Source organism: Lepus europaeus, chromosome 9, assembly GCF_033115175.1.
Source record: "Lepus europaeus isolate LE1 chromosome 9, mLepTim1.pri, whole genome shotgun sequence".
Lineage (NCBI taxonomy): Eukaryota > Metazoa > Chordata > Mammalia > Lagomorpha > Leporidae > Lepus > Lepus europaeus.
Genome location: NC_084835.1, coordinates 106,706,735 through 106,733,652, shown reverse-complemented (window position 1 = coordinate 106,733,652; position 26,918 = coordinate 106,706,735). Strand labels below are relative to the sequence as shown.

At 49.6% G+C, this 26,918-nt stretch overlaps 1 protein-coding gene across 1 annotated transcript; it reads right to left on the bottom strand.

Annotated features, from left to right (window-relative positions):
* Positions 1–7,104: 7,104 nt before the first annotated feature.
* Positions 7,105–17,529, bottom strand: GRP (gastrin releasing peptide). Its single transcript, XM_062200282.1, has 3 exons — positions 17,391–17,529; positions 12,410–12,656; positions 7,105–7,173 (listed from the first exon to the last, which is right to left on the bottom strand). Exons 1-3 carry the CDS (start codon positions 17,527–17,529, stop codon positions 7,167–7,169), a joined length of 393 nt encoding a protein of 130 aa, XP_062056266.1. The 3' UTR covers positions 7,105–7,166.
* Positions 17,530–26,918: the final 9,389 nt, after the last annotated feature.

Genomic DNA, 26,918 nt, shown 5'->3' with positions numbered 1-26,918 from the left:
TTAATATGCCTGGGAAAGAAGCAGAAAATGGCTCAAGGCTTCAGGCCCCTATCACTCCCATGGGAGACCCAGAAAAAGCTCCTGACTCCCAGTATTGGCTTGACCCAGCTCCAGCCATGGCAGCCATCTGGGGAGTGAAGCAGCAGATGGAAGATCTCTCTCACGCACTCTCTCGCACGCGTGCGATCTTCCCTTCTATCCCTCTCTCCCTCTCCCCCTCTCCCCCCTCTTCCCCTCTCCCCCTCTCCCCACTCTCCCCCTCTTCCCCCTCCTCTCCTCTCCTCTCTCCCTCTCCCTCTGCCTTTCACTTAAATAAATCTTTAAAATAAGTACACAATAAAGAGACACATGGCTTCTAGCCTAGGTGGTAGCTGGCCGGGATTGGCTGACCCCAGAGAAGGACATCAGCCCCATGCCATGCAGGAGCGGGAGTGAGTGAAACCAGCAGCTCCTGACAAGGAGAGATGGGAGGACCCCTCCAGCCCCCGGCATCCACCAGAGCCAGGATAGGACCCCGATGTTTAATGATATTGAAAACTCGACAAAGAGGGTCTCTCTTTGGGACCCTGCTTTAAGCTTTCTACCCGTCAAAATCATATTGGGCTCCTAGTAGACTTGGTGCAAGTTCAATGTCATGAAAACATCTATTTGTGAAGTTACAATCCCTAAAGGATGTTCATTCCCTGAGAACCACACCTTCCAGCACCTCACAAACAGAAAGCACCCCCAAGGGAGGTGACGCCGAGCAGAGGGAGGCCAGGCTGGGGTCCAGGCCCCACAGACCCCACAGACGGCCCGCTTGCTGGTTTGTTTCAAGAGGGAGCCACACAGCTCGCAGCCAGTGAAACGCTGGCCACAGCCAATCCGATCCAGGCTGTCCGACCACTGAGAGATGCTCCCCACTGGCTCGGCTCAGCTCTGGCCTCTTCTGCAGCAAGCTTCCTTCCTTAGTCCAGGGGTCAGCCTGGGGAGCACCCAGTCTTCAGGATGAATGCAGGCAGCAAATGCTACCAGGAAAATCCCCCTGTGAAACATTGCACCACAACTCGAGGAGGCTCAGCACGAACTGGGGTTTGAAAACTATTCTGGAGCGAACTGTGGAGCCGTCCCCATACTGGGCCTGCATAATCTTAAACAAGCACCATAAATTCCAGTGCTGAGAATGGGCAGGCAGGGGTGGAGACTAGGGTGTGGTGGAGACTGTGGCAAAGCGGAGGATGTGTGCCTCATCCCAATGGGAAACACTAGCACGGCGGACTTTGGGCAGAGCAGACCCGGTAGCGGATCTTCTGATTTTTGCAAAAGCTTGCAGCCTGGATTTTTCTGTGAAATCTCTTGATTTTGAAAGTTCTGTGGTTGCCATTTTTAAGAAGCTGCCTCGGCAAACAACACATCTGCAGGTACCTCCCGACTGGCTTCCCACACTTCTCCCCTTTCTGTTCTCCCCAGAGCTAGTCAGGAAGGAAGGCACTCCCTCCACAGGCTGGCTCCTTTTCTTGTCTTTGCTCTGTTAACTCAAGTTCCACAGTCCACGTGGTCTGTTCCAACTGAGACATCCGGTGCAGCCGTCCTGCCGATACTTCGGGCAGAAGTATAACCCAGCAGGTCACTGAAGTACCAGGGGGTGAGAGACCTGTGGGAAGGGATTCATTGTGTCATAAAGTCAGACCAAAAAAGATGCTTCCTCAGAGTGTCACTGAGTCCTGATGTGACACCTGGAGCCCCAGCAGCCATCTTATGACTGTGAGAGAAGTCAGCCCCAGGCAAATCTGAAATGCTGGGAGCTGCATGGGTTTACAGAGCACCTCTGAGTCACAGAATGGAGTGAACCAAATAAGCCTGAGTTCCTTCCTCTCTCTGAAGTCCTTGTAAATGAGCTAACAGGTCTTGTTTACCTTGTATGCCACTTTGAGAATTTTCTCTTCCTAACAGCCAGAGGCAGCTTCGCTGATGCGATGCTTATCCCTGTATGGTCTTGTTTTTTCCATCTAAAGTCATGTGGAGTCACTCATTCATCATTGACTAATGAGTTCATTGGGTTCAGTCACAGGGGAAAAACAGTATTATGGATTTCTGTCTGTGGAGTCCCCACTGCTTACCTGGGTCCCGTGGCCAAGCTCTCTTGTTCCTGTAAGACCATGGCGAATTAGAAATGTACCTCCACACACACATGTACACGAACACACATATCCCACACACGTGTGCTTGCATATATACACATTGCACATGTGTGTGAACACCCCACATGTGTATTGCGTGGACACATGTACCCCACACACATGCACATGAAAGCATGCATCCCACACACATCACATGAACACACATCTCAGAATATGTAAAAGCATATACAAAGCACACCCGTGTGCAAGGACACACATATCTCACACATACATGCAAATCAACACATGCATCACACACATGTGCAAACACACATACCCCTCACAATTACGTGTGGACATTTGCATCCATGCATAAGGACACTTGTGACACAGCAGGAGGTGGGTTTTTCTGTGTATGTGGGTACTGGGAAATGATTGCATCTTGGGCTTAATTAAAGATGACTCGCGATCCCCCGCACACGACCTCCATCAAAGCGCGTTGCTTCCAGGGGAAGCAGGTGCGCCCTGAAGAAGCGTCTGTGAATGTTCGGAGTGCAACACGGGGTGGAGCAGCCTCCGATTAGACGCGGAGACCTCTCCTCTGTACCTGCCCTCACGTCTGGCCCGGGACTTGCTAGCTCAGTGTGGCACTCTGGTAACAGCTGGCGTGCAAACTCTTGGTTGCTGGCCCAACTTCCATCCTTTTCTTTCTTATTAAGAGAAACCTGTTTGCTGTTTTGTTTTACTGGGAGGAGGTATCGACATTTCTAGCTGATAGCTGACATTTCTCAGCTTCCCCCGCTACTCAAAGTGGTCATGGGATATGGCTCTGAGCAAAGCACAAAGGCTAAGAATTTCTGAGTAAGCTTTGCTTTCATGATATAGACCCCACTGTTTCCTGTTTCCCTGTCTTTCCTGAATAAACTTGGCGTGCAGGAGCCACAACAGCCATTTTGTGACTGATCACAGAAAGCAGCTTAAGCGAATCACAAAGATGATTCTGAATCCTTGGAGACACTGCCAGCCTCTAGACTTTTAATAATATGACAGAAAGTTAAACTCCCATCTGCTTTATGACATGGTAGTTGATGTAGTTTGGTTTTGCCACATGTATCTAAATATAATCTCTAATCAATACGGTCTCTGATCAATATAGATGCAACTAATAGCCAAGTGCCTTGTGTTTCCAAACAAGAGGCCTCTGGGTTGTCAGTAGGGGGAAATATCTTATTTGGAAATAATAAACTAAAATAATTACAGCTAATAAGTTAGCAAGCAAAGAGGATCTCTTTTTTTTTTAGAGATTTATTTATTTACTTGAAAGAGTTACACAGAGAGAAGGACAGGGGGAGAGAGAGAGGTCTTCCATCTGCTGGTTCACTCCCCAATTGGCTGCAACAGGCGGAGCTGCGCCGATCTGAATCCAGGAGGCAGGAGCTTCCTCCAGGTCTCCCACATGGGTGCAGGGGTCCAAGGACTTGGGCCATCTTCTACTGCTTTCCCAGGCCATAGCAGAGAGCTGGGAGCAGCCAGGACTTGAACCAGTGCCCATATGGGATGCGGGCACTGCAGGCAGTGGCTTTACCTGCTACTCCATAGCACTGGCCCCTCAGTCCATGTGTTATACAGCATGTATGAGCCATTCAGTCCACATGTTATACAGCATGTGAGAGCCATTCATTTTGCATGTATGAGCTGTTCATACTATGTGTTATATAGCATCTATGAGCCGATCAGACTGTGTGTCATACAGCACATGTGAGCGTTCAGACTGTGTGTTACATAGCATGCATGAGCCATTCAGACATATGTCAAACAGCATGTATGAGCCGTTCCGCTGTATGCTGTACAGTGTGTATGAGCCGTTCAGTTCTGCATGCTAAAGAGCCTGTATGAGCTGTTCGGAGTGTGTGCTATGTAGCATGTTTGAGCCATTCAGATTGCGGTATACAGCATGTGTGGGCCATTGGGTGTGTGCTACACAGCATGTATGAACCAAGCAGAGGAAAGGACCCGGCTGAAATACTTGTGTCCGTGTTTTTTCTGGGTCTCATTTTTCAGAAGTGTTTAAATTTATTTGAGAGAGTGCGCCCTCCCAGCCACTGATCCACCTCCCAAATGCCCACAAGGGCCAGAACTGGTCAAATCCAGAGGTGGGAGCTCAGCCCAGGTCTCCTGTGTGGGTAGTGGGCACCCAAGTACACCTCACAGGCACTCACAGCAGAGGCTGGAAGTGGGAGCGGAGCAGGGACCTGAGCCCAGACTCTCCCACAGGGGACGCGAGCATCTTAACCACCAGAGCCGAGCGCCCAGCCCGATCACTTACGGTGACCAGCCGGAAGGGGCAAAGCCCAGGCAGGCTTGCGAGGAGCTCACACCGCTCCTCTGCCTGGGGAGCGGCAGTAGCGCGCCGTGTGGGCATCCTTCGAAGAGTCCTTTCGCTTTGTCTGTGGACAGCAGCTCCTGGCTGAGGGAGAAAACAACGCGATTCCCACACCCTGCTCAGAAGACACCCCACGCATCTCAGCTGGGTAAGATGCTCCGTGATGATCAAACACCTCCAGTAGGAACCGCAAGGTGGGCATTCTGAGGCTAAACAGCCTGTATGAGCTGTTCCGCTCCACTTGAAATGCCCGTTTAGTGGGTTGTTGAACCTCTGATCATAGCAGACTGCCAGATGACCCGGAGCGAGCCGCCCTGCCGCACTGACAGCGACAACAAAGAGGACTGTTTTAAAAAGCACGAACGGGAAAGCTGTGGCCGCTTCCTTCCCTTGTGGACTCTTCCTCCTTATTATCTAGTTCTGCTGCACAGAGCTCTGCGTGCTACCACCTCTTGAAAGCAATTGTCTCCTCTCGCCGTTGGCCTGTGTGCCATGCAGACGCCACCAAGCTTTGCCAAATCCCAGATGCACGGTGCCAAATGTTCCCTAGAGTAGGAATGGGTGGATATCAAAGGGGGAACCAGGGGAGGGGAGAAACCTGTTGTGTGTGGTTGACCATGTCTTTTGAACACCTTCTGGTTTTTTTGGTTTTTTTTTTTTGTTGTTGTTGTTTGTTTTGTGTGTGTGTGTGTGTGTGTGTTTTAATAGAGTTCCCTGATTTTAGGTCCATGTTCCCCAATGGGAACCTAACAGCCACACTTCCCACTCCCTCTTACAGCTGGTGGTGGGCATGTGATCTGGATTCCACCAATCAGACACACTCACTCTGGACTCTGCTCTAGGAATGAGCCCCAGGTGGAGAGGCTGTTGAGGGTGGCATGGATGGTGGGTGCAGGTGGTCACCCACGCAGTGGGAGAGATACGGACCCTGCAGAGTACCTAGGGGTCGCCCTCTCATCGACCCCATCAGAGATACGGCTTTGGGCGTTGAAGTTGTTCAGCCTTGAGCCAGTTTCTGGCTTGCCTTTAGAAGAAATTAGCAAGAACACAGCACCTCTTTTGTGGTTCTTTGACAATCAAAACAAGAGCAAGATCAAGTTCTTTAAAGGTTTCAAATGTGATTTCCTTAAGTGAAGAAAATCTAAGCATATGGCAAGAAGCTGCAAAATCTGTTAATGTGCTAACATCGCGATAAAAATGGAACTGGTAAGTGTCACCGATCCGCCAGGCCACGCTCTCTGAAAATGGAAGATGCTCTCTGGGTCGTCTCATCTTTTTCCTTGGAGTTGACTAAATTTGGCATAGAGAGCTACTTCTACTTCTCCTTGTGAAGAAGTGGTGCTACTGCTAGGCTTAGGTGTACTGGAAGAGAGATTTGTAAATGGAATGTTGCAGAAAACCTGGTGACTGTGGCTCTTTGGATTCCAGCCCCATCTACTATGTGACCTTGGGCAAGTCACCTGGTCTCCTCTTGTCCTCTGTCTTCTCATCTGTTAGATGGGAGTGTCAATTCTCAGTTTATAGAACAATCATGAGGGATATGCCAATCACATCAGCAAAATTGTGCAACATCACGCTAAGGGCTGAAGATAAGGAAATGAGTGAGTGACGGATAGGGCCAGCCTCCATTTGCAACCCAACCCGTCCATGATGGTTACTTTTAGTTGTGAACTTGACTCCACTAAGGGACACCTGTGTGTCTGTGAGCATGTTTCCAAATGAGATCAGCACACGAGTCAGAGCGGACCAGACAGGAACGCCCTGTCCTGGGTGAGAGTGACACTATCCTTTGGCTGGGGTTCTGTAGAGACTGAGCAAGCAGGTGACCTGGCCTCCTGCTCTGGGAGCTGGGACTTACTCGACTTCCGCATTGGCCATCTGTCGCTTCTTGCTGGCACCCAGCCTTTTAGCCTCCAACCAAGAGTTCCACCCTCGGCTTCCCTGGCTGGAGGCTGGAGGCTTTGCACTTGGGCTGAGCTTGCTCCGGGCATCCCAGAGTCTCCAGCCTGCGGAGGAGCTGTGGGATGGCTCCGCTACTGTAGGCAGGTGAGCCGATCCCTTTAATAAATCCTCCTCCATGGGTCAGGATACACACCCTTTCAGTCCTGTCTCTCCGTAGAACCTGGACTAACATGCTGCCCGGCAGTAGACTGAGTGTCTATGAGCTCCTACCAGTAGCCTCTAGAAAAGATATAAATCACTATAAGGGATCACTAAGGGGCCTTCAGAGCTAAAAACTTAGCCTGTCTTAGCAAGCAGGCGAACACATTGCCAAGACGCTTGCTCATCTCTGCCACGCTATCCTCTCATTTGGGATTGAAATAAGAGAAAAATCCACCCTTTGGACAACGTGTTGAAGCTTTTATTGTGAACAGTAGCAGACCAGGGCCTTGAATCGATTCCACAAACAGCTTAGATGTAAAAAGCATTCACTGGAAGACTCTTTCTGGACAATCGTTCACAGCAAACAAGCTCAAACCGGATGATGCTGCCGGCAAATCGTGAATGTAGTCAAGGTTGAAAGACACAAGAACAGGTAAGTATTTTGCACAAAGGAAATCTCGTGGATGGTCCCGTGGCACTGATGCTTGCAGAACGCAGTCTCTGAAGGGTTTGGTTTTGCTCCTTTGAAAGAGGCTGCCATTGTCCATTCGGCTGGGGGCTCCTTCCTTCCCAGGGAGATCCTACCAGCTTGAAAAAACACGAGAAAGAGTTAAGCAAACGTACTTGGTGATGCTGCAGTCCTGTACTTGCAGTAGATCCATTCCTAACCGGAAGCACCACTTGGGAGCTTGTTAGGCAAATTCTTGGGTCAACCCCATACCTGCTGAGTGGGTAACCAGGGGGTGGAGTCCAGCAGTCTTTTACAAGCCTCCAGGTGGTTCTGCACACTTAGAGTTGGACTGAAAACCATGGCTGTTCTCCAAAAGCAAACCTAACCCCCTCTTTTCTTTTTTGAGCTACTGCATTTGGGGGTGGTCTCTGTGGCATCAGATTAATATGCACCCCGATATGATTACTCAGGTATGTTGGAACCAATGGGAAATGAAATGTATGATCCCTGGGAACTTATTTGTACAGTAACAGGCAAGTCGGGGGATGAGGGGAATGTGGAATTGTAATTCTCACTCTGCTTGCTTTGGCAACGTCTGGTTACACAACTGTGGGCTGGTTTGTGAATCCCACAGTGACACATCCAAAACCTATGACTGTGAATGGTAGTGGTACGGGCGACTTGGGAAGAGGATCTGGGCTCCTGCCAGGTCTAAATTTATTGTGGTTTATTTGTTGTGGCTTCTGCTCCAATGAACTAAGACCGAAAAGGAATGAGTAGTTGTTATTTAAAAATGCTTCTTGGTTCCCATCTAGCAACGTTTGCCTGCAGAGGGCAGAAAACACTTTTCACCCAGACCAGAGCTTTATTACTCTTCCCTGGATTCTCAGCTCAGATTCCCCAAGTTCCAGAGCAGTCATTTGTTTCTAATAACAGAGCTTCTGCTATCCGCAGCTGGGTGATAACCTGCTCTCAGCTCCACTGTTTCGACCAGGTGCTAATGAGCCCAGGGCCTGGGGGTTCGATTCCCACACATGCCAATTAGCTTTGCTTTCCTCCCAGAGCTAGGGGCCCCCACCAGCCTGAAGACACCACCATGCACCGTGCTGTATGTCACGGGTCTTATAAAAGGCCGGCAGTGAAGGGGGTGAGGGGGAGAGAATCCAGAGACGTTGTCCCAGTGGCTCAGAATACTAATCATGGGAGCTTTGGCTCAGGGGGATGGAAATGAGGCCGCAAGGAAGGAGAGTCACAGACCCGAGACATGCCACGGCCCTGGAGGCAGACGGGTCCGTGGGAGGGGGGGAGGAGCTATTCTGTTTGGACACTGGCAGAAACTGTCGTCATCATCATCGACATTATGAACTCTATGCCGCTTTCCCTACATTTGGAGCTTCCTTTGGAGCACTTCAATTAATAAGAAACGAAGCCTTTCTGTTCTCTGCACTGATTTGATGGGACAGCGAGAGCAGTGCTTTGAAAGACAGGACAAGACTTAACGCATCTACTTCCTGTCCGCAGCCACCTCTGTGCCCCCATCTCCACTGCCTCTCTTCATGTGCATTCAATGAAAGGAAAAACCCAAGACTGCAATGGACAGTGCATGGGGCCCACGTCCCTAAGGGGCCCCAGAGGCCAGCGGATATGCCACGGAAACTCAGAGCAACCCACAGCCTTGTCCAGGACTGTGGGCTAGGCACAGCCCTTTATTACAGAAATCAGGGAGCCGTAGGTCTACTAATTTCAGGATAGTATTGAAAATTGGTGGGAAGGGAAGGGCATAGGTTAAAAAAAATAAAAGACTGAGGGTCCCCTTGAAAAGCACTGGCCATCCTTGCTAAAGAAGTCCAGGAGCCTAGAGGCAGTACGCACTTACACGAATCTCCCTGAATTAAATAAGTGTCTTTGTCATCCAAACATGCTCAGAGTTCTTAACGATAGCTCCGGGAGAGCTGGCAACAGGACTTGATGTTTCATTATGAAAATGGGAGCAGAGAGCATATGTGCATAGTTTTTAATTTGAAGAAAAGTCTTGCAGCCTCTGAGAACGCCTGCTGCTAATTCTGGGGCTGCTTGGCTAAATTATTAAGCTACTCCCCAACACTGGGAGATAGATGGCTTTCTAACAGAATGATTCTTTCGGTACTTCATCTTTTTGAATGATTTCAATTTTCAGAAGGGCACACTTGGAGGCGGAATTTCCAAGCCAGGAGGCGTGATGGGCTGTTTTGGTGTCTGCAAAGACTGAATAAACTTGCATTTGTTTTTCCCATCACTGGGAGCTACATCCAAGAGAAGAGGACCGAGCTGCACGATAGCTCTTTATTTTAACTCGAGGTGAAATGAAAACGATGAGCTTTCTAAACTTGTCCGAAGAAAAACAATGCACAGGAAGGGTAGAAAAGCGAGGCCTGGTGACGGGAAGATGGCCTGACTCTGCCCACTTAGCGTTCAGTGCTGTCTTTAGTCAGTCGCTCTCTGTAGCTGCCCACTCAATCCATCCCATAATGCTGCCACTCTGAGGCCTTTCTGGAGCTATTATTCTTTTGCAGCTCCTGTTGGGTCTTACAGAATATGCTTCTCAATAGGGTAGGAAATTTTTGATCCTTGAGTAAGGAATTGAATTTTTCAAAAAACCCAAGGCTGGTACTGTGGCACAGCAGGTTAAGCCACTGCCTGTGAGGTTGGCATCCCATACGGGCACTGGTTCGAGTCCCTGCTGCTCCACTTTCCATCTAGCTCTCTGCTAGTGCACCTGGGAAAGCAGCAGAAGATAGCTCAAGTGCCTGGGCCTCTGTACCCACATGGGAGACCCAGAAGAAGCTCCTGGCTCCTGGCTTCAGATCGGCACAGCTCCAGCCTTTGCAGCTATTTGGGGAGTGAACCAGTGGATGGAAGATCTCTTTCTCTTTGTTCCTCTCTCTCTGTAACTCTGCCTTTCAAATAAAATAAACAAATCATTGTAAAACTTGTGCATAAGAGTATGCAACTCAAACTGGACAGTGCTGTTTGGCTCAAAGGTGAGCAGGACAGAGCGATACCATTGGATGTGTTGGAGGGGGTACTTTGTGAATGAGCTGTGAAGGGGAATCCTTTTCAATGTTTGCAACAATTATTTTCAAGGGCTTAGTGGGAACAATCTTTGTTACTCTTCAACAAATGCAAGGGGTACTTGACCAAGAAAAGGCACGCCCACCAGGGGCTAAGAAGTACAATACAAGCTCGAAGAACCCACCCTCCCCCGCAGAGTGTCCCTGAAGTCCAGAGCTGATCACGAAACACCTATAACTCAGGTGTGGGTCAGAGAATCACTTGGCACCTTGGACAAAGTTAGTATTTATTTCTGAATTGGTTGAATTAACCCAGATTTTTTTTTTTTTTTCTGAATAAAAGCTACTGAAGACTTGATCTTCAGATGCTGAGTGTAACCCATGAGCTTTTAGTTTGCATTAGCATAGACAATCCCTCAGCAGACAAAAGGGCACTGAAACATAAAACCTCCCTAGGAAAAGCAGTGTGATCTGTACTGGAAACCAGGAGGAAGAGGACCCGCTGTGGCATCCTGCCATGTTCCTGGTTAAGGTCAGGAAGGACCATTCCCTGGAAGACGTCCTACGTGGCACTGATGGTGGGAGGCAGCCTGAGCACTCCTGCCCTGGATTCACCAGTGCAGAGCTCTGTGAAGCGTCTGGGTTTCTCTCCTCTGACATGCGGAGAGTAATAGAATCCTCCTCCCGAGGTTGCTGTGAGCATACACTGATGGACGTAAACTGCTTAGCCGAGATCAGGGAGGGTTGTAAACACTCAATGAAACTAGCATCATTATTACGGCCATTTGTAATTATGATTGACTTTTATTACACACATCACGGAAACTTCTCACAAGCTAACGAGCATCATATCATTCCCACTTGCCTTGCTTTCTTCCTATAGATTTGGTTCTCTCCTTTATCCTGTTGACTATCATTGTATACAAACATTGCCAATCTGATGAGGTTATTTTTCCCTACCCTCTGTAAAAATCATACATAGGATGAGTCACTTGACCTCAGAGAGATTCACCAAGATTTGAAGTGCTAACATGAAGCCTGAACAACGTAGTCTTAGAATAAATATGGAGAAGCACAATTTTGCATATTAGGTGGCAAACAAGAATGCTTCCTTCCCAAAATGCCTATGAATATGCTCTTCCTTCCACTACTGTTTGTTAAAAAATAGATGTATCTGTAGACCCACAGGGATTTACTCAAATATGTTACTGTCTTGTTATTACAAAATTCTGCTAAGAATTGGCAATTGAAAACATTTCCTCCGGCCAGTGCCGCGGCTCACTAGGCTAATCCTCCGCCTTGTGGTGCCGGCACACCGGGTTCTAGTCCCAGTCGGGGCACTGGATTCTGTCCTGGTTGCCCCTCTTCCAGGCCAGCTCTCTGCTGTGGCCAGGGAGTGCAGTGGAGGATGGCCCAAGTGCTTGGGCCCTGCACCCCATGGGAGACCAGGAGAAGCACCTGGCTCCTGGCTTCGGATCAGTGTGGTACGCTGGCCACAGCGCACCAGCCACGGTGGCCATTGGAGGGTGAACCAACGGCAAAGGAAGACCTTTCTCTCTGTCTCTCTCACTGTCCACTCTGCCTGTCAAAAAAAAAATTTCCTCCAACAGACAATTGCAAATAAACACAATTCCTAATAAAACTCCTAAACTGGAGTGGGTACTGAAAACCCTCTTGAGGTGTTCAGAGAAAAAGTAATCTGTCAGGTCAAAAAGAAACAATAGCATAGAAATTGTGTGTTAATTTGCTTAACCTGTGTTGGTGTTGGTCTATGTAGTGGCTATGAAGGCTTACATGATGCTATGGTTTGAATAGGACATGGCTCTTGATATCACACACTTAGTCTCCCAAGTCATAAGTGGGTGAAAACTGAATCCAACCATGGTATTTAGGAGGAAGGCCTCATGACAGGGACTTAGGTCATTAGAAGGCATTAGAAGGCATGTCCTTGGAAGGTGGCTCTCACGAGAGGGCTGGTTGTAAAAGCTGAGTTGTGCCTATACCCCCACACCCTACTCCCACCCCAGCCCACTTCCTGGCTTCCTGTGATCTTCCCTCTGCACATCTTCCCCCATTGCCAACCTCCGGCCTCACTGCATGGTCAAACCAATGGGACCTACCCGATCTTGGACTGTGAACCTCCAAAACCATAAGCCAAAATAAACCTTTTCTCTGCATTGATAGCTCTCAGATATCGTGGCGTAGTCATGAAAACCTGACTCATGTACATCAAAAGCATTTTTATTCTTCCCTAATTAAACATCCCCTCCTTCCAGCTCTCCCCATATTCCTCTACCCTACCTCTTGAGGACGTTTGTTTTACCTTTCTTGGCGTTTTGAGCCAACGTCTCGAAAGTTGCTGCTGTCCTCTGAATCCCAGGTAGGCTGGAGGTTGCCCAGGAGCTCGAGTCGAGGTGGCTGCTGGTTCCTATTCCCCTTTTCTTCCATGAGGCCCAGCAAACTCCTGGCAGCTTCTTCCCACCGAATGTACTCCCGCAGCTGCTGCTTCAGGCTGTCCCTTTCAGAAGCGTAGGGCGACTCTCCTGTGCTCTTCTTCCCCATCAAGTGCCCTGGAAAACCAAAACCAAATCAGGACGCCAAGAATCAAACCAAGGGGAGTGAATGCATGAGAAATTAAAAGGATACCGATTCCATTTCTGCTGCTTCCTACTAAAAACTACAAAATTAGCAGCAGTTGTTTACTAGAGGTTACTTCATAAATGATAGGTTCTGCCCCCTTCAAAACATGCCATTCAAGGTCCCTGGGCTTGGTTCCAGCACCTCTACTACCTAGCTGGTTGACCTGAGCTAAGTCACGGAGTGTCTGCAGTCTTCCATTTCCTCAACTATAAAATGAACACGGTGCACTAGATTAAATCTAAGGCACTTCCAAATCTAAAATCCGCTCATCAAGCCTGGGTGCCACCTTCTATTCCCAACTGAAAGATGGAGTTTGAGCATCTTCCTCAGCCAGTTCTGAATTGCTGCTGAACATAAAAGTCTCGGTGCTCCTCTTTGTATGATTTTTTTTTTAAGTTCTTATATGTAATACAAATGTACCAAAGGAATTTCTCATCTAAACTCTTTCAGAACTCTAGCTGAGATTGAAACTAGAAAGCTTCACCTCGAAATTATGGTTTATTGAATGTAATGAAAAACAGGTTGAAAACAACTTCTAATACCTCCCAGTCACAAAAAGGTAGAATTTTCTCTCCAACGTCTGATGTGCTCGTGGCTCCAAGAATGTGACCTGCTATCTAAATAAATAAAAGGTATTGTTAAGGAGGCCAGACCACTAAAAACTTGGAAATTTATGTGTGCGAATGAAGGTTACAGGTCAGCAGTGGGTGTAGAATTCAAGGCCTGCATTCCTAACACTTGTGCTGTCTTATTTACTTTCTTTGGTTGGTTTTCCCCAATCTCTCTGTCATTGAGCTTTATAAAACCATACGATTTCTTATATTCCTAAAACTATGGTGCTTTTAAAGAAAATGGGTTTTGTAGCTCAAATATTGATTTGTCATTGGAAGTATTTAAGGCAACCCTCATGTGAATAATATTGGGAAGATCCACAGTGATTTAAAGTGAAAGAGCAGCTCTGTTCACCTGCAGAGAACCGATCCTTGTAGCTTTGTTGCTTGCATGTGAATTGCAGTTGGGAGTTTACAGAATGTTTACTTGTGTATTGTTCCATTTCACCCACACTATTGTAGGTTTGGTAAAGATGAGACTTGCCAGGAGTCACACAGATGCAAACAAAGGTTCTAGAATGAAAATCAGCTCACAATACAGACTCTATCATTACTGCTTTTTGAAGTGTTTTTAAAACTCCTAAGAATATGAGGTAGCTAAAAATCACTCTGGGGTCTAGAAATGAGGGTAAGGTCCACAAATGGCTTTCTACTGTTGTAAAAAAGAAAAGGGATCATATATTAGTACCTCATGACTCATTAGGTGACTCAGAAATATGAATTCTCTGAGAACTAAGGAGTCTGAAGTGAGCTTTTACTGCATTGCATTGTGAGTACTTGTCAAATCGCTTGTGACATGACACTAACACAACTTCCTATTGAGGATGGTGTCCCAAGTGATGGATTAAGATCCTGGATGATGGACTCTTATCTGCTAGGTCAACCTGGTGCCCGGATATCCACTAAGTAACCTTGCATTCATCCACAACGTGATTATGTTGCACAACTTCCCGGGAAGTACTCATGCATTCAGCTTTATTTCCATGGGGGAAATTGAATCATGATTGGAAGGCAGAATTGGGACCCTAATGCTCCCAGGAACAACCTCAGTTCCTCTTGCTGGCCCTAATTGCCTGTCATCTCGTTAGGATGCCTAGGAATGAGACAGTATTGGCCATGAAGCAGAGGGATGGTAGAGATAGTCTACAAACACCAACTTCATCTTGGTTGTGCCTGAATGATTTCATGGGGTTTTCTGAAATAAGAGAATAAAATCTCCATTCTGTGATTGATTTCCCATAAATCTTTATGACAATTTCAGTGCTTGTGTGGTGGGTGTGTGGTTCAACCCCTTTACCCCCAACCCTAGGTCCACAGACTGGTGTTAAGAAAGCACAGATTCCCTGGGTCCTGATTCACTTTTGAGCTGGCTACTGTCAACCAAATCATTGTCTCCATGGCAACATAGATGATCTGCCCACTCCCACCTCTTTTCTCGTCATCATTTATCACATGTCCGTATCATAATAATGGAGATCTCGCCATAGACAAAAGGCTCTTGAAAAACTAAAGCCTTTCTCGGAGAAAATAAATCTTTTGTCTTTTTTAACCATTTAAAGATACCCAAAGGGCAAGCTTAAAACATAGATAAAAAAAATTTTTGGAGTCAAAACTTGACAATTGCTCTAACTTAGGAAAATAAGCATTGAGGCAGGGATGAACGTGCTAGGTACTTCTAAGAGCTAGCTTTTCTGGAGCCGCACTTTGTATTTCACAGTTCTGAACTGCACAACCATGTCAGCTGCACACTGACATTGGCAAACTCAACCTTCTGGGACAAGCCTCGTGTTAAATCAGAGCCACAGGTAGCAGCGTTTCATGGGCGTACAGAGCCTGGTCCCCAGGGTTGGTGCTGACATATTTTCATCACACGGACAAAACATTTCCATGCACATCAAGCTCCAGGAGACTGGAAGTGTTCAAGCTGCTAACTTGTTTCCCTTGCTGCACCTGGAAGTGTTCAAGCTGCTAACTTGTTTCCCTTGCCGCACCAAGCTTCTCTGAGCCAAAAGAAGCAATTCCCTTAACAAGCCTGCAAATGTATGCTGACAGCTTCCTTGTGGACAGCAAAGTGTAGCTTTAGTTTTATATAATTAAAACGAAACTGCATGCCTTTGGTGATTGGCGGGGATAGGCAATTTCTGGGGGCAATTGAAAGCCAAATTTAAAATCTAAGCACATCAGTCATCCTTGTTGGTGCTCACATTCTGTCCGTGGGCACGTCTCGCCTATCTCGCCTACTCGAGGCAAACTTTTTCTCATTCATAATATCATTTTAGGCTGAAATGTGGTTTTCTACTTCACCCCCCTTTTCCTCGTCCTCAACTCTTGCATAGCGAATAAAGGGAGGAAAAAAAAGTCCATTTGAGAATAAACCAGCAAATGTTATTTGGGGATGGCACTGGGCAATAAACTTTGGAGTTAGGTGTTCCAAGGTGCCACTATGACAGGTGAATAAATGACAGGCATCCTACAAAGCTGGGGACAGACGTGTAGCAGAATCAGCGGGAATCAGGGCTGGCCCGGCCTATACTCGGCTTACAAACCCTGTTGGCCTCCTGTCACTCTGCAAGGATTACCTAATAATAAGCCTTTTTAATGCAAAAATGTGGGTTTGAAAAAAAAGGGGGGGGGGTTGGAAATCTGGGCTTTCATTGTTCCTGTCCAGTCTGCCTGGTGGCTGGACCAGACGATGGCCACCTAATGGTCTCAGGTCTTTGGAAGAAGTTTGAATTCAAGGTTCCCACCTGCAATGTGAAGGTTTCTCAGCTTCACCCATGCCAACCTCTCCCCTCCCCCCTCCACACGCACACACCAGAATCCTGGGTTCCTCCCATTGCCAGACATCACAAATCGCCTCACACCTGGAACTTGCATGGGATTTCTCTGTAGCAGCCCAGAGATCTCCACTTGTCTGGCGAAAGCACACACAACACAGAGGAGCTGGGCTGGGGCAGTTCTATGCTCGCCCCTTCCCCAGAATCCCTCCTCTTCGCACCGAGAATCCGCGGATCGGTCGATGGCTGAGTCGGCAAGCACCTTCGCCACACCGTTCCCGGGACCCTCTCCTAAACAGATGACGAGGAAATAGCCACACACGCCCCTTGCGTCCCTTTTGGGGTCTCCCAGCTCCCCAGGAGATGTCGGGGCTGTCGGAGTTGGCTCTGCGCGTGGAGGGGAGGGGGTTTTTGAGGAAGTTGCAGGCTTTTTGCCTTTGGAGATAAGAGTGCGTGGTGAAGCCGAGAACACCCAGGTGCTGCAGGGGGCGTGCGCGCTCGGCAGACCCCTCTGGGACTGCCGCGGTCAGCACCAGGGAACCTCCAAGCTCAGGCCCAGAGAGCAGGACTTGGCAGAGCAAATGGGAAAGGAGCTGAGGGAGAGGACGAAGTTGTGGAGAGACCGAGGAAGAGCGAGAGGCGCAGAGATGCGGGCTGGGCTTGGCGAGCAGGCGCGCTTCCGAAGCCCCAAGCCTGCCGGCTGCAGAGGGCGAACGGGGCAAAAGGGCAGGGTACAGAAATCACTGCGAAGGGGAGAGAAGCGCTGGGGACACTCGAACAACCCCAGACAGCAGCACTGCTCCCGGGACACTGGGGAACCCCGAGGCGCGAGCGCGACGCCTGAGGTCCCCACACCTGTGGCTTTGCCAGGCGCAGCCCGAATTCCAGCCCACACCAGGACTGAACCAGGGCTCCAAGATACGCTCTGGGGACCCTGCTCCCCAAAGTGGTTCAGAGCGAGAACCACGCTGGACGGGGTTGTGACTAGGCAGAGAAAAGCAGGTGTTGGGTGGTGCGCCAGGGGTCGCGATATCGGGAAAGCTGCCCGCTGGCTCAGGCACCCGGGGGAAGAGAGCGGGAAAGGATGGAGCGAATAGCCTGCGGCTGGTGAGGGACCCACGAGCATCTCGCCACGGGAAAGGCTCGGGGCCGACCCAGCCTCCAAAGCCGCCCCACCACCACCACGGAGACACAGTGCGAGCTAGACCACAGGTCCCCCGACTAGCTGCTCCCTCCGAGGACCAGGGCGCACAGTTCCCACGGCCAGGACACTCACCCACTGCCCAGTGGTTGCCGCGCGGGTACATCTTGGCCAACAAGGTGCCTCCGCCCGCTGACACCGGGGCCGCTGGCCCCCGGGGCGCCTGGCACAGCACCAGCGCCAGGAGGACTAGCGGGAGCTCTCGGCTTCGCATTGTCCCGGCGGGAAGCCTGTGCAGCTCCAGGCACGGCTGGGCGCAACGCTGCGCTCTCCGGCGGTGGAGCAGCGACGGGAGGGGCCGGACCCGGGAGGAGCTCCCAGCCGCTGGCGCCACTGCCGCAGCCTCCACCAGGACCCCGACTTTATAGGAGAGCCCCCGCGCAGGGATGGGGGGGGGGCTCTTCTAGCGCGGACAAGAGCGCTCTGACGTCTTCCTATCGCCAGCCCGCGTGCGGGGACGCCGGCCCAGAATATCACCGAGTAATGCCAAGGCTGAGAGCCCACTGTCCCTCCCATAGCCCCATAGCCCCATCCTCCTCCTCACATCAGGTTCCTTCCTGCCATCCTCGACGCCTTCGCTCCTGCACGATCCTGTGAGCGCTTCCCTCCCAGCTTGCACCGGCCCCCATCCGCCATCGCTGCCTTCGGATTCCCTAAGGGGGAGCGACCATCCCGCCACCTGATCTCAGAGGGTGCAGAGGGGCTGAGCGCCAAGGAAGCTTTGGGGCGTGGCTGGAGGGGTTTACAATCATGATTGCAGGTGACACCTGCCTCTCCAGGCCCCTCCCCTCTATGTCCCAGGCGGGAGACCCCTGGCTCCCCTTCCATACACCCTCCACTCCACCCCCACCAGCAGCGCCCTCGGCTCATCCTGGTTTTCCCGGGCCCACTGGTTTGGCCAGAGCAAGAGCTCGGAGCAGACACGCTCTGTAAAGAGCTAACAATAGTTCACCATGTGCACGGCCCTGTTAGCAAGCACAGTGTTTCCTTATACTAGCGGCAAGGGAAGGGCTGCTCCCGTGCTGATTCCCCCAGGCTGCCTCAGCCCCGGAGCTCCGGCTGTCCCTCAGCTGCGGCGGGCACATCTCTCCAGCTTGCTCAACTTGCGTGTGAGCCTGCTGTCCTCAACGCTGCAGAATGGCCACCGGCCCAGTCCCTGAGGTCCCAAATGCCATGGATACGGAGGGGCTGGGCACCCAGCAAAGCAACAGTAATAGAAGCGGGTAGGATGCTGTTGCCCACGTTTCGGCTGCCAGAGCTGGCTCTGTGGTGGTGTTTGGAGTAGGTGAGATCTATGCCTCCCCTGCGGGGCCTTGGTGCTCCCTGCCAATCCAGTGATATCCATGCATTTGAAAACGTGGGCTTTGCCTAAGGATCTATTTTTTTATTTTATTTATTTGAGAGGTAGAGCTACAGACAGAGGGAGAATCAGAGGGAGAGGTCTTCATCCACTGGTTCACTCCTCAAATGGCTGCAATGGCTGGAGCTGGGCTGATCCAAAGCCAGGAGACCCTTCCGGGTCTCTGACATGGGTGCAGGGGCCCAAGGACTTGGTCCATCTTTCACGGCTTTCCCAGGCCACAGCAGAGAGCTAGATAGGAATAGGAGCAGCTGGGACACGAACTGGCTGCCGTATGGGATGCAGGTGCCACAGGCAGAGACTTAGGCCACTACACAACAGCGCCAGCCCCTGAGCGTCGATTGATTGATTATATTTATACCTAGGTGATTACACACATTCATGACTGCATATTCTTGTACCTGAAGAATATTTCCACATGTGTCTGGCTTCAAGGAAAAATATGCTGATCTGAAGATCATTAGTAGCCAAGGAAATAATCTGTCAAAACCAAAAGGAAAAAAGTATGCAACTGAGCCAACTCCATCCCGCCAGGGCTCTCAGCCTCTGCACTGGATGCCCCGTAAGCAGGTGTCTGGCAGGTAGTATGCCCCTCCCACTCGGTGAGCTTGCTGGGACACAAAGACTCGGTCTTGTTCCAAGGGCTGCCTGCAGAGTGCCTAATAGTGATGTTGCATCGGCGTATGATGAATGTACAATTGACCTAAGAAGGGCTCAGGTCTAAATGCCTTGTCTCTCCAGGTTGAGTAGTAGAAAAAATACCCTTCCCTTAGTTCAACCAAGATGACCTCAGAATCTTTCCGATGAGGTTTCCGCCTATGTGAGACTGAGGGGAAAACCACGGTAGAGAGAGTTCTATAGTCAGGACCCCTCTGTTCAGCTCTGCTCTTTCTCCAGGTACCCCAGCCAACAGGCTTTCTGCCCCTAGACTAGCATTCAACCCCGTGACTTTCCTTGGCACCCCTTAAGAGCAGCATCTGTGTCAGTCTTGTTCAGGCTGCAGCCACCATGTGTGCCCGGTCCTAGGCACGAAGAGGGGACTCTACAGAAGAGAATTGTGCCGCACGCACAGCGGGCTGAGTCTAGTCCCCAGTCAGCTAAGACAACGGGTTGCTACCAGCTGGAGAAGAGAGCGTGGCCTGTTTGATTCAGCTGGAATGAGGGAGCCTCAATGGGTGCCTGTCCTCACTTTGTGCCTTTTAAAATCCTCCCCGAAGGGTTGGATGTTGAGTGCAGCATTGAGTCACTGTTTGGGACACCCTTGTCCCTGCTGCTCTGCTTGTAATCCGGCTCCCTGCTGAAGCGCCCGGGAAAGCAGCAGAAGGTGGTCCAAGTACTTTGGCCTCTGCCGTCTACATGGGGGACCTGCATGTCCTATGTGTGCATGGCCTGAGCTGCAGGAAGGGAAAACTGGAGAGGGGCCCACTCCTTTAATATCCAATCTAACACTTGTCTCTGCCGCTCACACGCCACCGCTAAAAAGCCAGCCACAGGGTCACAGTAACTGCAAGAGAGGGTGGGGACTGTAGTGTGGATGTTCCTGGCTCGGACTGCATCACCACTGGAAGACAGAGTCAATGGCATTTGATAGACAACTGAGAAGCTACCGAAACCAGACTCAGGCATTTGGAGAGAATTACTTTATTCATGGAGTTCATGGAAATGGAATGAAAAGATAAGTTGATTTGGGTCCAAAAAAATTTTGGAATCCATGTGTGATTTTTCCACAATAGGCATTTTCCATGAGTTTTTTGAAGTACCCTTACAGCTTGGTGGGGGGAATGCCTTAGACTATGACTGGTTGTTTATAGGCTGGTGCCAATGTGCTATGTCCCCCAAGAGGCCACTGTTGGGAGCTTGGTCCCCAGGTGCCGGTATAGGGAGGTGCTATGGAACCTTCTGGAAGTGGGACCTGGTGGGAGTCCTTGGTCAATGGGGGAGTGCCCTTCAGCAGGATGAAGGTGTTTCTCACGGGACACGATAGTTCTCTGAGCAGATAGTCATAAAAGCCTGAGCCCTGCCCCTCCTAGACCCTCTCTGGCTTCCAGGTGTGATCCTGCTCCCCACCTGTCACATGCTGCACCCATTGCCATCCCCGTGATGAGACAGAGCCCCGAAGGCCCTCCTTGGAGCTGAACCAATGCCAGTGCCATGCCCTTTGACCTCTAAAACTGTGAGCTAAGTGAATCTCTTTTCTTTACCAAGTGAGCCTGCCTCGAGTTTTTTTTGTTTTTTTTTTTGGACAGGCAGAGTGGACAGTGAGAGAGAGAGACAGAGAGAAAGGTCTTCCTTTGCCATTGGTTCACCCTCCAATGGCCGCCACGGCCAGCACGCTGTGGCCGGCGCACCACGCTGATCCGAAGGCAGGAGCCAGGTGCTTCTCCTGGTCTCCCATGGGGTGCAGGACCCAACCACTTGGGCCATCCTCCACTGCACTCCCGGGCCACAGCAGAGAGCTGGCCTGGAAGAGGGGCAACCGGGACAGAATCCGGCGCCCCGACCGGGACTAGAACCTGGTGTGCCGGCACCGCAAGGCAGAGGATTAGCCTAGTGAGCCACTAGCAATGAAAGCTGGTGGACACTAGGGCAGACTTCACAGCAGTGAGGTGCCCCCAAGATTCCCAGGTCCCGACTGGAGCAGGGGAAGCAGACGACGAAGGGGAGTGGGGGAGTCCGGGGGCCAGGCTGCCTACCTGGGCTCCAGAGCCAGCTCTGCCATTTTGGAGCTGTTGTATGACCTGGGGCCAGTGGCTTAGCAGCCGCACCTCCATTTATCTGCAGCTGAGTTGGAAACACCTCCCTCCCTAGGTATTAGGAGGGGTGATGAGAACGTGCGTATCTATTTGCTAACTGGTACTTTGTTTTCATTCATGATAGTAGAGAAAGGAGGAAAGCCCTTCATCCACTAGTTCACTCCCCAAATGGCCACAATGGCTAGGGCTGAGCCAGGCCAAAGTAAGAAACCAAAATCTTCATCTGGGTCTCCCACGTGGGTACAAGGGCCCAAGCACTTGGACCATCCTCAGCCACTTTCCCAGGAACATTAGAAGCAAGCTGGATGGGAAGTGGAGCAGCCAGGACTTGAACCAGCTCCCGTAGGGGATGCCAGCAATGCAGGTGGATACTTAACCTGCTATACCACCAGATCGTGAGTTTCAAGATGATATCATTTTAATTTCTTTTTTTAGATTTACTTTTTCATGTGAAAGGTAGAATTATATATATAGAGAGGGAGAGACAGAGAGAGATGTTCCATCTGCTGGTTCACTTCCAGAATAGCTGCAACAGCTGGGACTGGACCAGGCAGAAGCCAAGAGCCAGGAACTCCATTCAAGTCTCCCACATGGATGGCAGGAGCCCAAGCACTTGGGCCATCTTCCACTGCTTTCCTAGGCGCATTAGCAGGGAGCTGGATGGGAAGTGAAGCAGCCAGAACTGGAACCGGTGCTCATGTGGGATGCCGGCGTCACAGGTAACATCCTTTCCTGATGTGCCACAAAACCACTTCGAGATGCCATCCTTTTCTCCGTCAATGCCCAAATCAACACCATGAGCTACTTAAGTCTCCCAAGGAGGTGATCATACAGTTACTGTTGCCACTTAGTATCTTAGTATATCTTAGTATATACCAGGGGTGTGTGGGGGCATCATATGTATACTCAAGGGATCATCACAGCTGTCCCATGAAGTCAGGGTCATTTATCCTGTGTTATGGATGAGGAAACTGAGTCACAGGGAGCTTATGTCACTTGCCCACCGCCCCAGATGGCAATTAGCAGAACCAAGAACCAAGCCCACACCTCTGAGTGTGGTAAATCTGTTGAGAAGGAGTTTCTTTGTGTTTGGACTTCACTGAGCTTTGACAGTTTCACCTCCCAGGAGTCATGCGTTAAAAGCACATGACAAGATAAATGTGGCAGAGATGTGGGGGATTTTGAGAGGCTTTGTGTTGAGTCGTCACTGCAGGCCTGTCTGTGTTCTGGTTTCTTCTCTCCTCCATCCCCATCTCCCCTGCCTTAAGACTGGAGTGCAGCACCTTCCAACTTATGTGGAAGCAGGTGGAAGTGAAGTGGTGGGGACATACAATTTGCTTTATGAATAATAACAGGCTCTTAGACTGGGCTGCAGCAGGGATGGCCCATGTTCCAAAATGTAGACCACAATGTCTGAAAATTCAAACATGTCTGAGATCCATCAGTTTGACCAGGATACTGCATAATCTGAACTCTAGATCTTCCTAGCATGATCGCCTTCCACAGCGCTCTGAGTGACCGGACAGATTGGGGGAGGAGACTGCCCTGGGTTCCAGTTTGCAGTGTATCCAATCCAGCGTTTCTCAACCCAGCACTCCCGTCTTGGGGCTGCATGAGTCTTGGTTATGAGGGCCGTCCTGTGTATTGCAGGTGTTGGACAACCCTCTAAATGTCAGTAGCACCCCTCTGTTGTGAGAACCAAAATATCTATTGCCGAATATCCCCTTCCAGATGGGAAGGCTCCCAGTTGGGTCCCACTGGCCTCATCTGACTGCTCATCCTCTTTAACTATGTCCTTGCCAAATGCCCCTTCTGCCCACACTTGAGCATCTCCAGTGCTAGAGAACTCACCCATTCATAGCTTTGGAGACACTGAATCTAGAAAACTCTCCCTTAGATTGAGTGTATCTAATGCGTAAATGCGTCTCTCCAGCTTCCTGCCATCATGTGGTCCTGCTAGACCCAGCCTTTGGTCCTTATAAAGCTCCCCCACCCAAGGTGCTTGCTCCCCTGCCTGCCTCGGGCTTTCTCTGCAGTCTGTGCCCTGTGCCTTCAGCAGCTGCTCACAGGGCACAGTTGCCTGTCCCCTCCCCCATCCTGACCCCTTCCTTCTGAACAGTCGCCCAGTGTGACTGATCCCCCTTCGAAGTTGAGGGAGCTGGGGTACTGAGGGTGACCCCAAAAAAACTTCCTTGGATCACCCCTGGGGGAACTTGTCATTGGTCAATAGATCTGGTGAACAAGGAGCCCATTTTCCAGAGCTTTCCACAGCTGCATTATTATGTCACTAGACGAGACCCAAGCCTGAGAAAATGAAAACCAGTGCATCCTCCAGATCACCCCCGCCTAGAAGGGTGGGCGCCTCCACAAATTGGGCTGACTCCTCAGACACAGGCAGGCGAGGACTCAATCCTTTGTCAGATGGCAGAGAGAGGGAGCAGAGATGATGGCACAGTAGCAGGGCTGCCATGTTTCTGGGGCTGAGCAACTCTGGCTGCCTCTTCTAAGGACACTTCTACAGAGGCTGTACTCATCTTCCGGGGTGTCAGGACGAACCCTCAGAAGCCTATGAATGTAAACTTCATAGAAAGAGCTGACTGCATGAGCATGAAGTATAATTATTCCCAAACCACACCCCCTCCCTGCTACCTGGCTTCTCCTGGCCATGGCCTCTCCCTTCTCTCCAGGAGAAGTTGCAACCAAGTTTAGCAGCAATTTCCTAAGAAGAAAAATTATTCAGAAAAATCTCTGAAATGCCATTAGTTTAATCTGATTCGATTATATCAAATCAAGATCCGTTCATCTATCTCTCTTATTCTCTCTCTTGACAGTGCCTAGCATTGTAGCACCCAGGTATTCAGAACCGTTTATTACATTAAGGCGGAAATGAGGGTATCTGTGAGGGCAGAGTGCACAAGAGCCTCCCTGCATGGCCACTGGTGAGGCTCAGGAAGGGGATGGTCCTAACAGCCAAGTGGTGTCATGGGGTGTCACCTGTTGTGGATCCCGGCCTGCTGACTCTGGTGATAAAGAGAAAAAGATCAGCTCAGCTGAGTTATTGGAAAGCTAGTTAAAACTACCTATCACAGTTTTATTGTCATATTATAATAGTGTGATCTTTCTTCCCACCAAAATTGAAATTTTAATTGAAGTTTACGCTAGCATTGACCCTTTTAAGCCTCCAGGCAGAGTGGCCCCCTTCAGTTGGTATCTAAGACAAAGCAGGGGCACATTCTTGCTCCAGAAATTGGGAGATTTAGTTCTGGGTGACCCTTGGGAAGTCAACCCCTAGTACTATAAATATCATTTATGGGGATCAGTGATTTGGCGTAGCGGGTAAAGCTGCTGCCTGGGATGCCAACATCCCATACAGGCGCTGGTTTGAGTCCCTGCTGCTCCATTTCTGATCTACCTCCCTACCAATGCACCTGGGAAAGCAGCAGAAGATGGCCCAAGTGCTTGGGCCCCTGTCACTCATATCAGAGACTTGCAGGAAGCTCTTGGCTTCTGGCTTGGGCCTGGCGCAGCCCTGGCCATTGGGGAGTGAACTGGCAGATGGAAGATACCTCTCTCTCTCTCTCTCTCTCTCTCTCTCTCTCTCTCTCTAAGTCTACCTTTCAAATAAATAAATCTTAAAATATCATTTATGGTAAAGTGAGAATTCCTTTTTATTGAAATCTCATTTAATCTTTTAGTGATGAGTAGATGATTTTATTGTCTTGGAAAATATCAGTGTTGGTCCATGGCCCAGCAGCTGGCACTGGCACTTCAGAAGTGTGGTGCAGACCCCTCCTTTTAAGCCCCTCTCTTCAAGCTCAACCCTGGAGTGACAACTTGTACATGGAGGGCTCACAGCTTCACCACTCTTTAAGTCCACAGCATTCACCTGTCTGCGTTAGAACTCTCCAGAGGGAGACAACCCACAGGATGTGTCCATCTGTCTACCTATCATCTATCTGTCTGTCTATCAATGGAAAAAGAGATTTATTTTAAGACATTGGCTCCAGTGATAGTGGAGGCTTGACAGGTGCAAAATGTGCAGGAAGGGCCAGCAGGCCAGAGTCCAGGGAACAATTACAGAGCAAGTCCAGAAGCTCTTTGCTGGCAGAACTCCTTCTTGCTTGGAAAACTTCATCTCTTTCTATTAAGCTGATTGAACAAGGCCGACTCACGTCATAGACAGTAATCTGCTTTATTCGAAGTTTACTGATTTAAGTATCGATGTCATCTTTAAAAAAATACCTTCACAGAAGCATGTAGAATAATGTTTGGCCAAATGCCTGGGTACCATAGCCTAGCCAGTGACACATAAAATTAACCATCATACAATCTGGTCGACGGAGCTGCTGACAATGCAACCATAAAGCTTTCTGCATTTCCTCCAGGTACTGACCAAATACCACTTTCCCTGGAATTGGGACACAACAAAATCAGAATTCTCCAGAAGGAGTGTGATTAAGAATAAAGAAAATGTGGCCAGTGCCACAGCTCACTAGGCTAATCCTCCTTTTGTGGTGCTGGCACACCGGGTTCTAGTCCCGGTCGGGGCACCGATCCTGTCCCGGTTGCCCCTCTTCTAGGCCAGCTCTCTGCTGTGGCCAGGGAGTGCAGTGGAGGATGGCCCAAGTGGTTGGGTCCTGCACCCCATGGGAGACCAGGAGAAGCACCTGGCTCCTGCCTTCGGATCAGCGTGGTGTGCTGGCCGCAGTGCGCCAGCTGCGGCGGCCATTGGAGGGTGAACCAACGGCAAAAGGAAGACCTTTCTCTCTGTCTCTTTCTCACTGTCCACTCTGCCTGTCAAAAATAAATAAATAAATAAATAAAGAAAATGAAAATCGAGTCCTGGACAGGAGTTTTAAAAATATAAGCCAACTTTAAGGAGACACAATTTGCATATCATGCATATTAAAATGCACTCATGTAAATGGTATCCTTCATGAATAACTACTGCCATCAAGATAACTGAGCATTCCTGTCACCTCAGATAGTCTCCCGGCTTTAGCGAATCACTGGCAAGCTTTGCTACTCCAGATCGTTTTTGTCTCCTCTAGAATTTCACATAAATGCTGGATACAGTGTGTAGTCTTTTGCATCTGCTATCTTTCATTCACCATATGCTTTTGGGAGGCTGTCTGTCTGCCCTGCAAAAGATGTCTGCTCCTTTCTTCTGACGGAGCGTTCCGCTGCGTAGCTGTCCCTGGATTTGTTTTCTCAGTCTCCAACTGAGGGGTATTTGGGTTGTTTCCAGTTTTTTTGGTAGGTTTTTGTTTTGTCTTATTTTTGTTTGTTTTTTGGCTAAAATGAATAAAGTGGATGTGCGCATTCACGTGTTTCTGTCAGCAAATGTTTACATTTCTCTGGGGTAAATACCTAAGAATGGGATTTCTTGATCACATGGTAATTATATGTTTAATTATATGCTTAAAGGCTTTCTGGATTCCAAGGCCCGCAAGGCATTCTTCCATATTTGGGAACGCATCGAATGCTGAC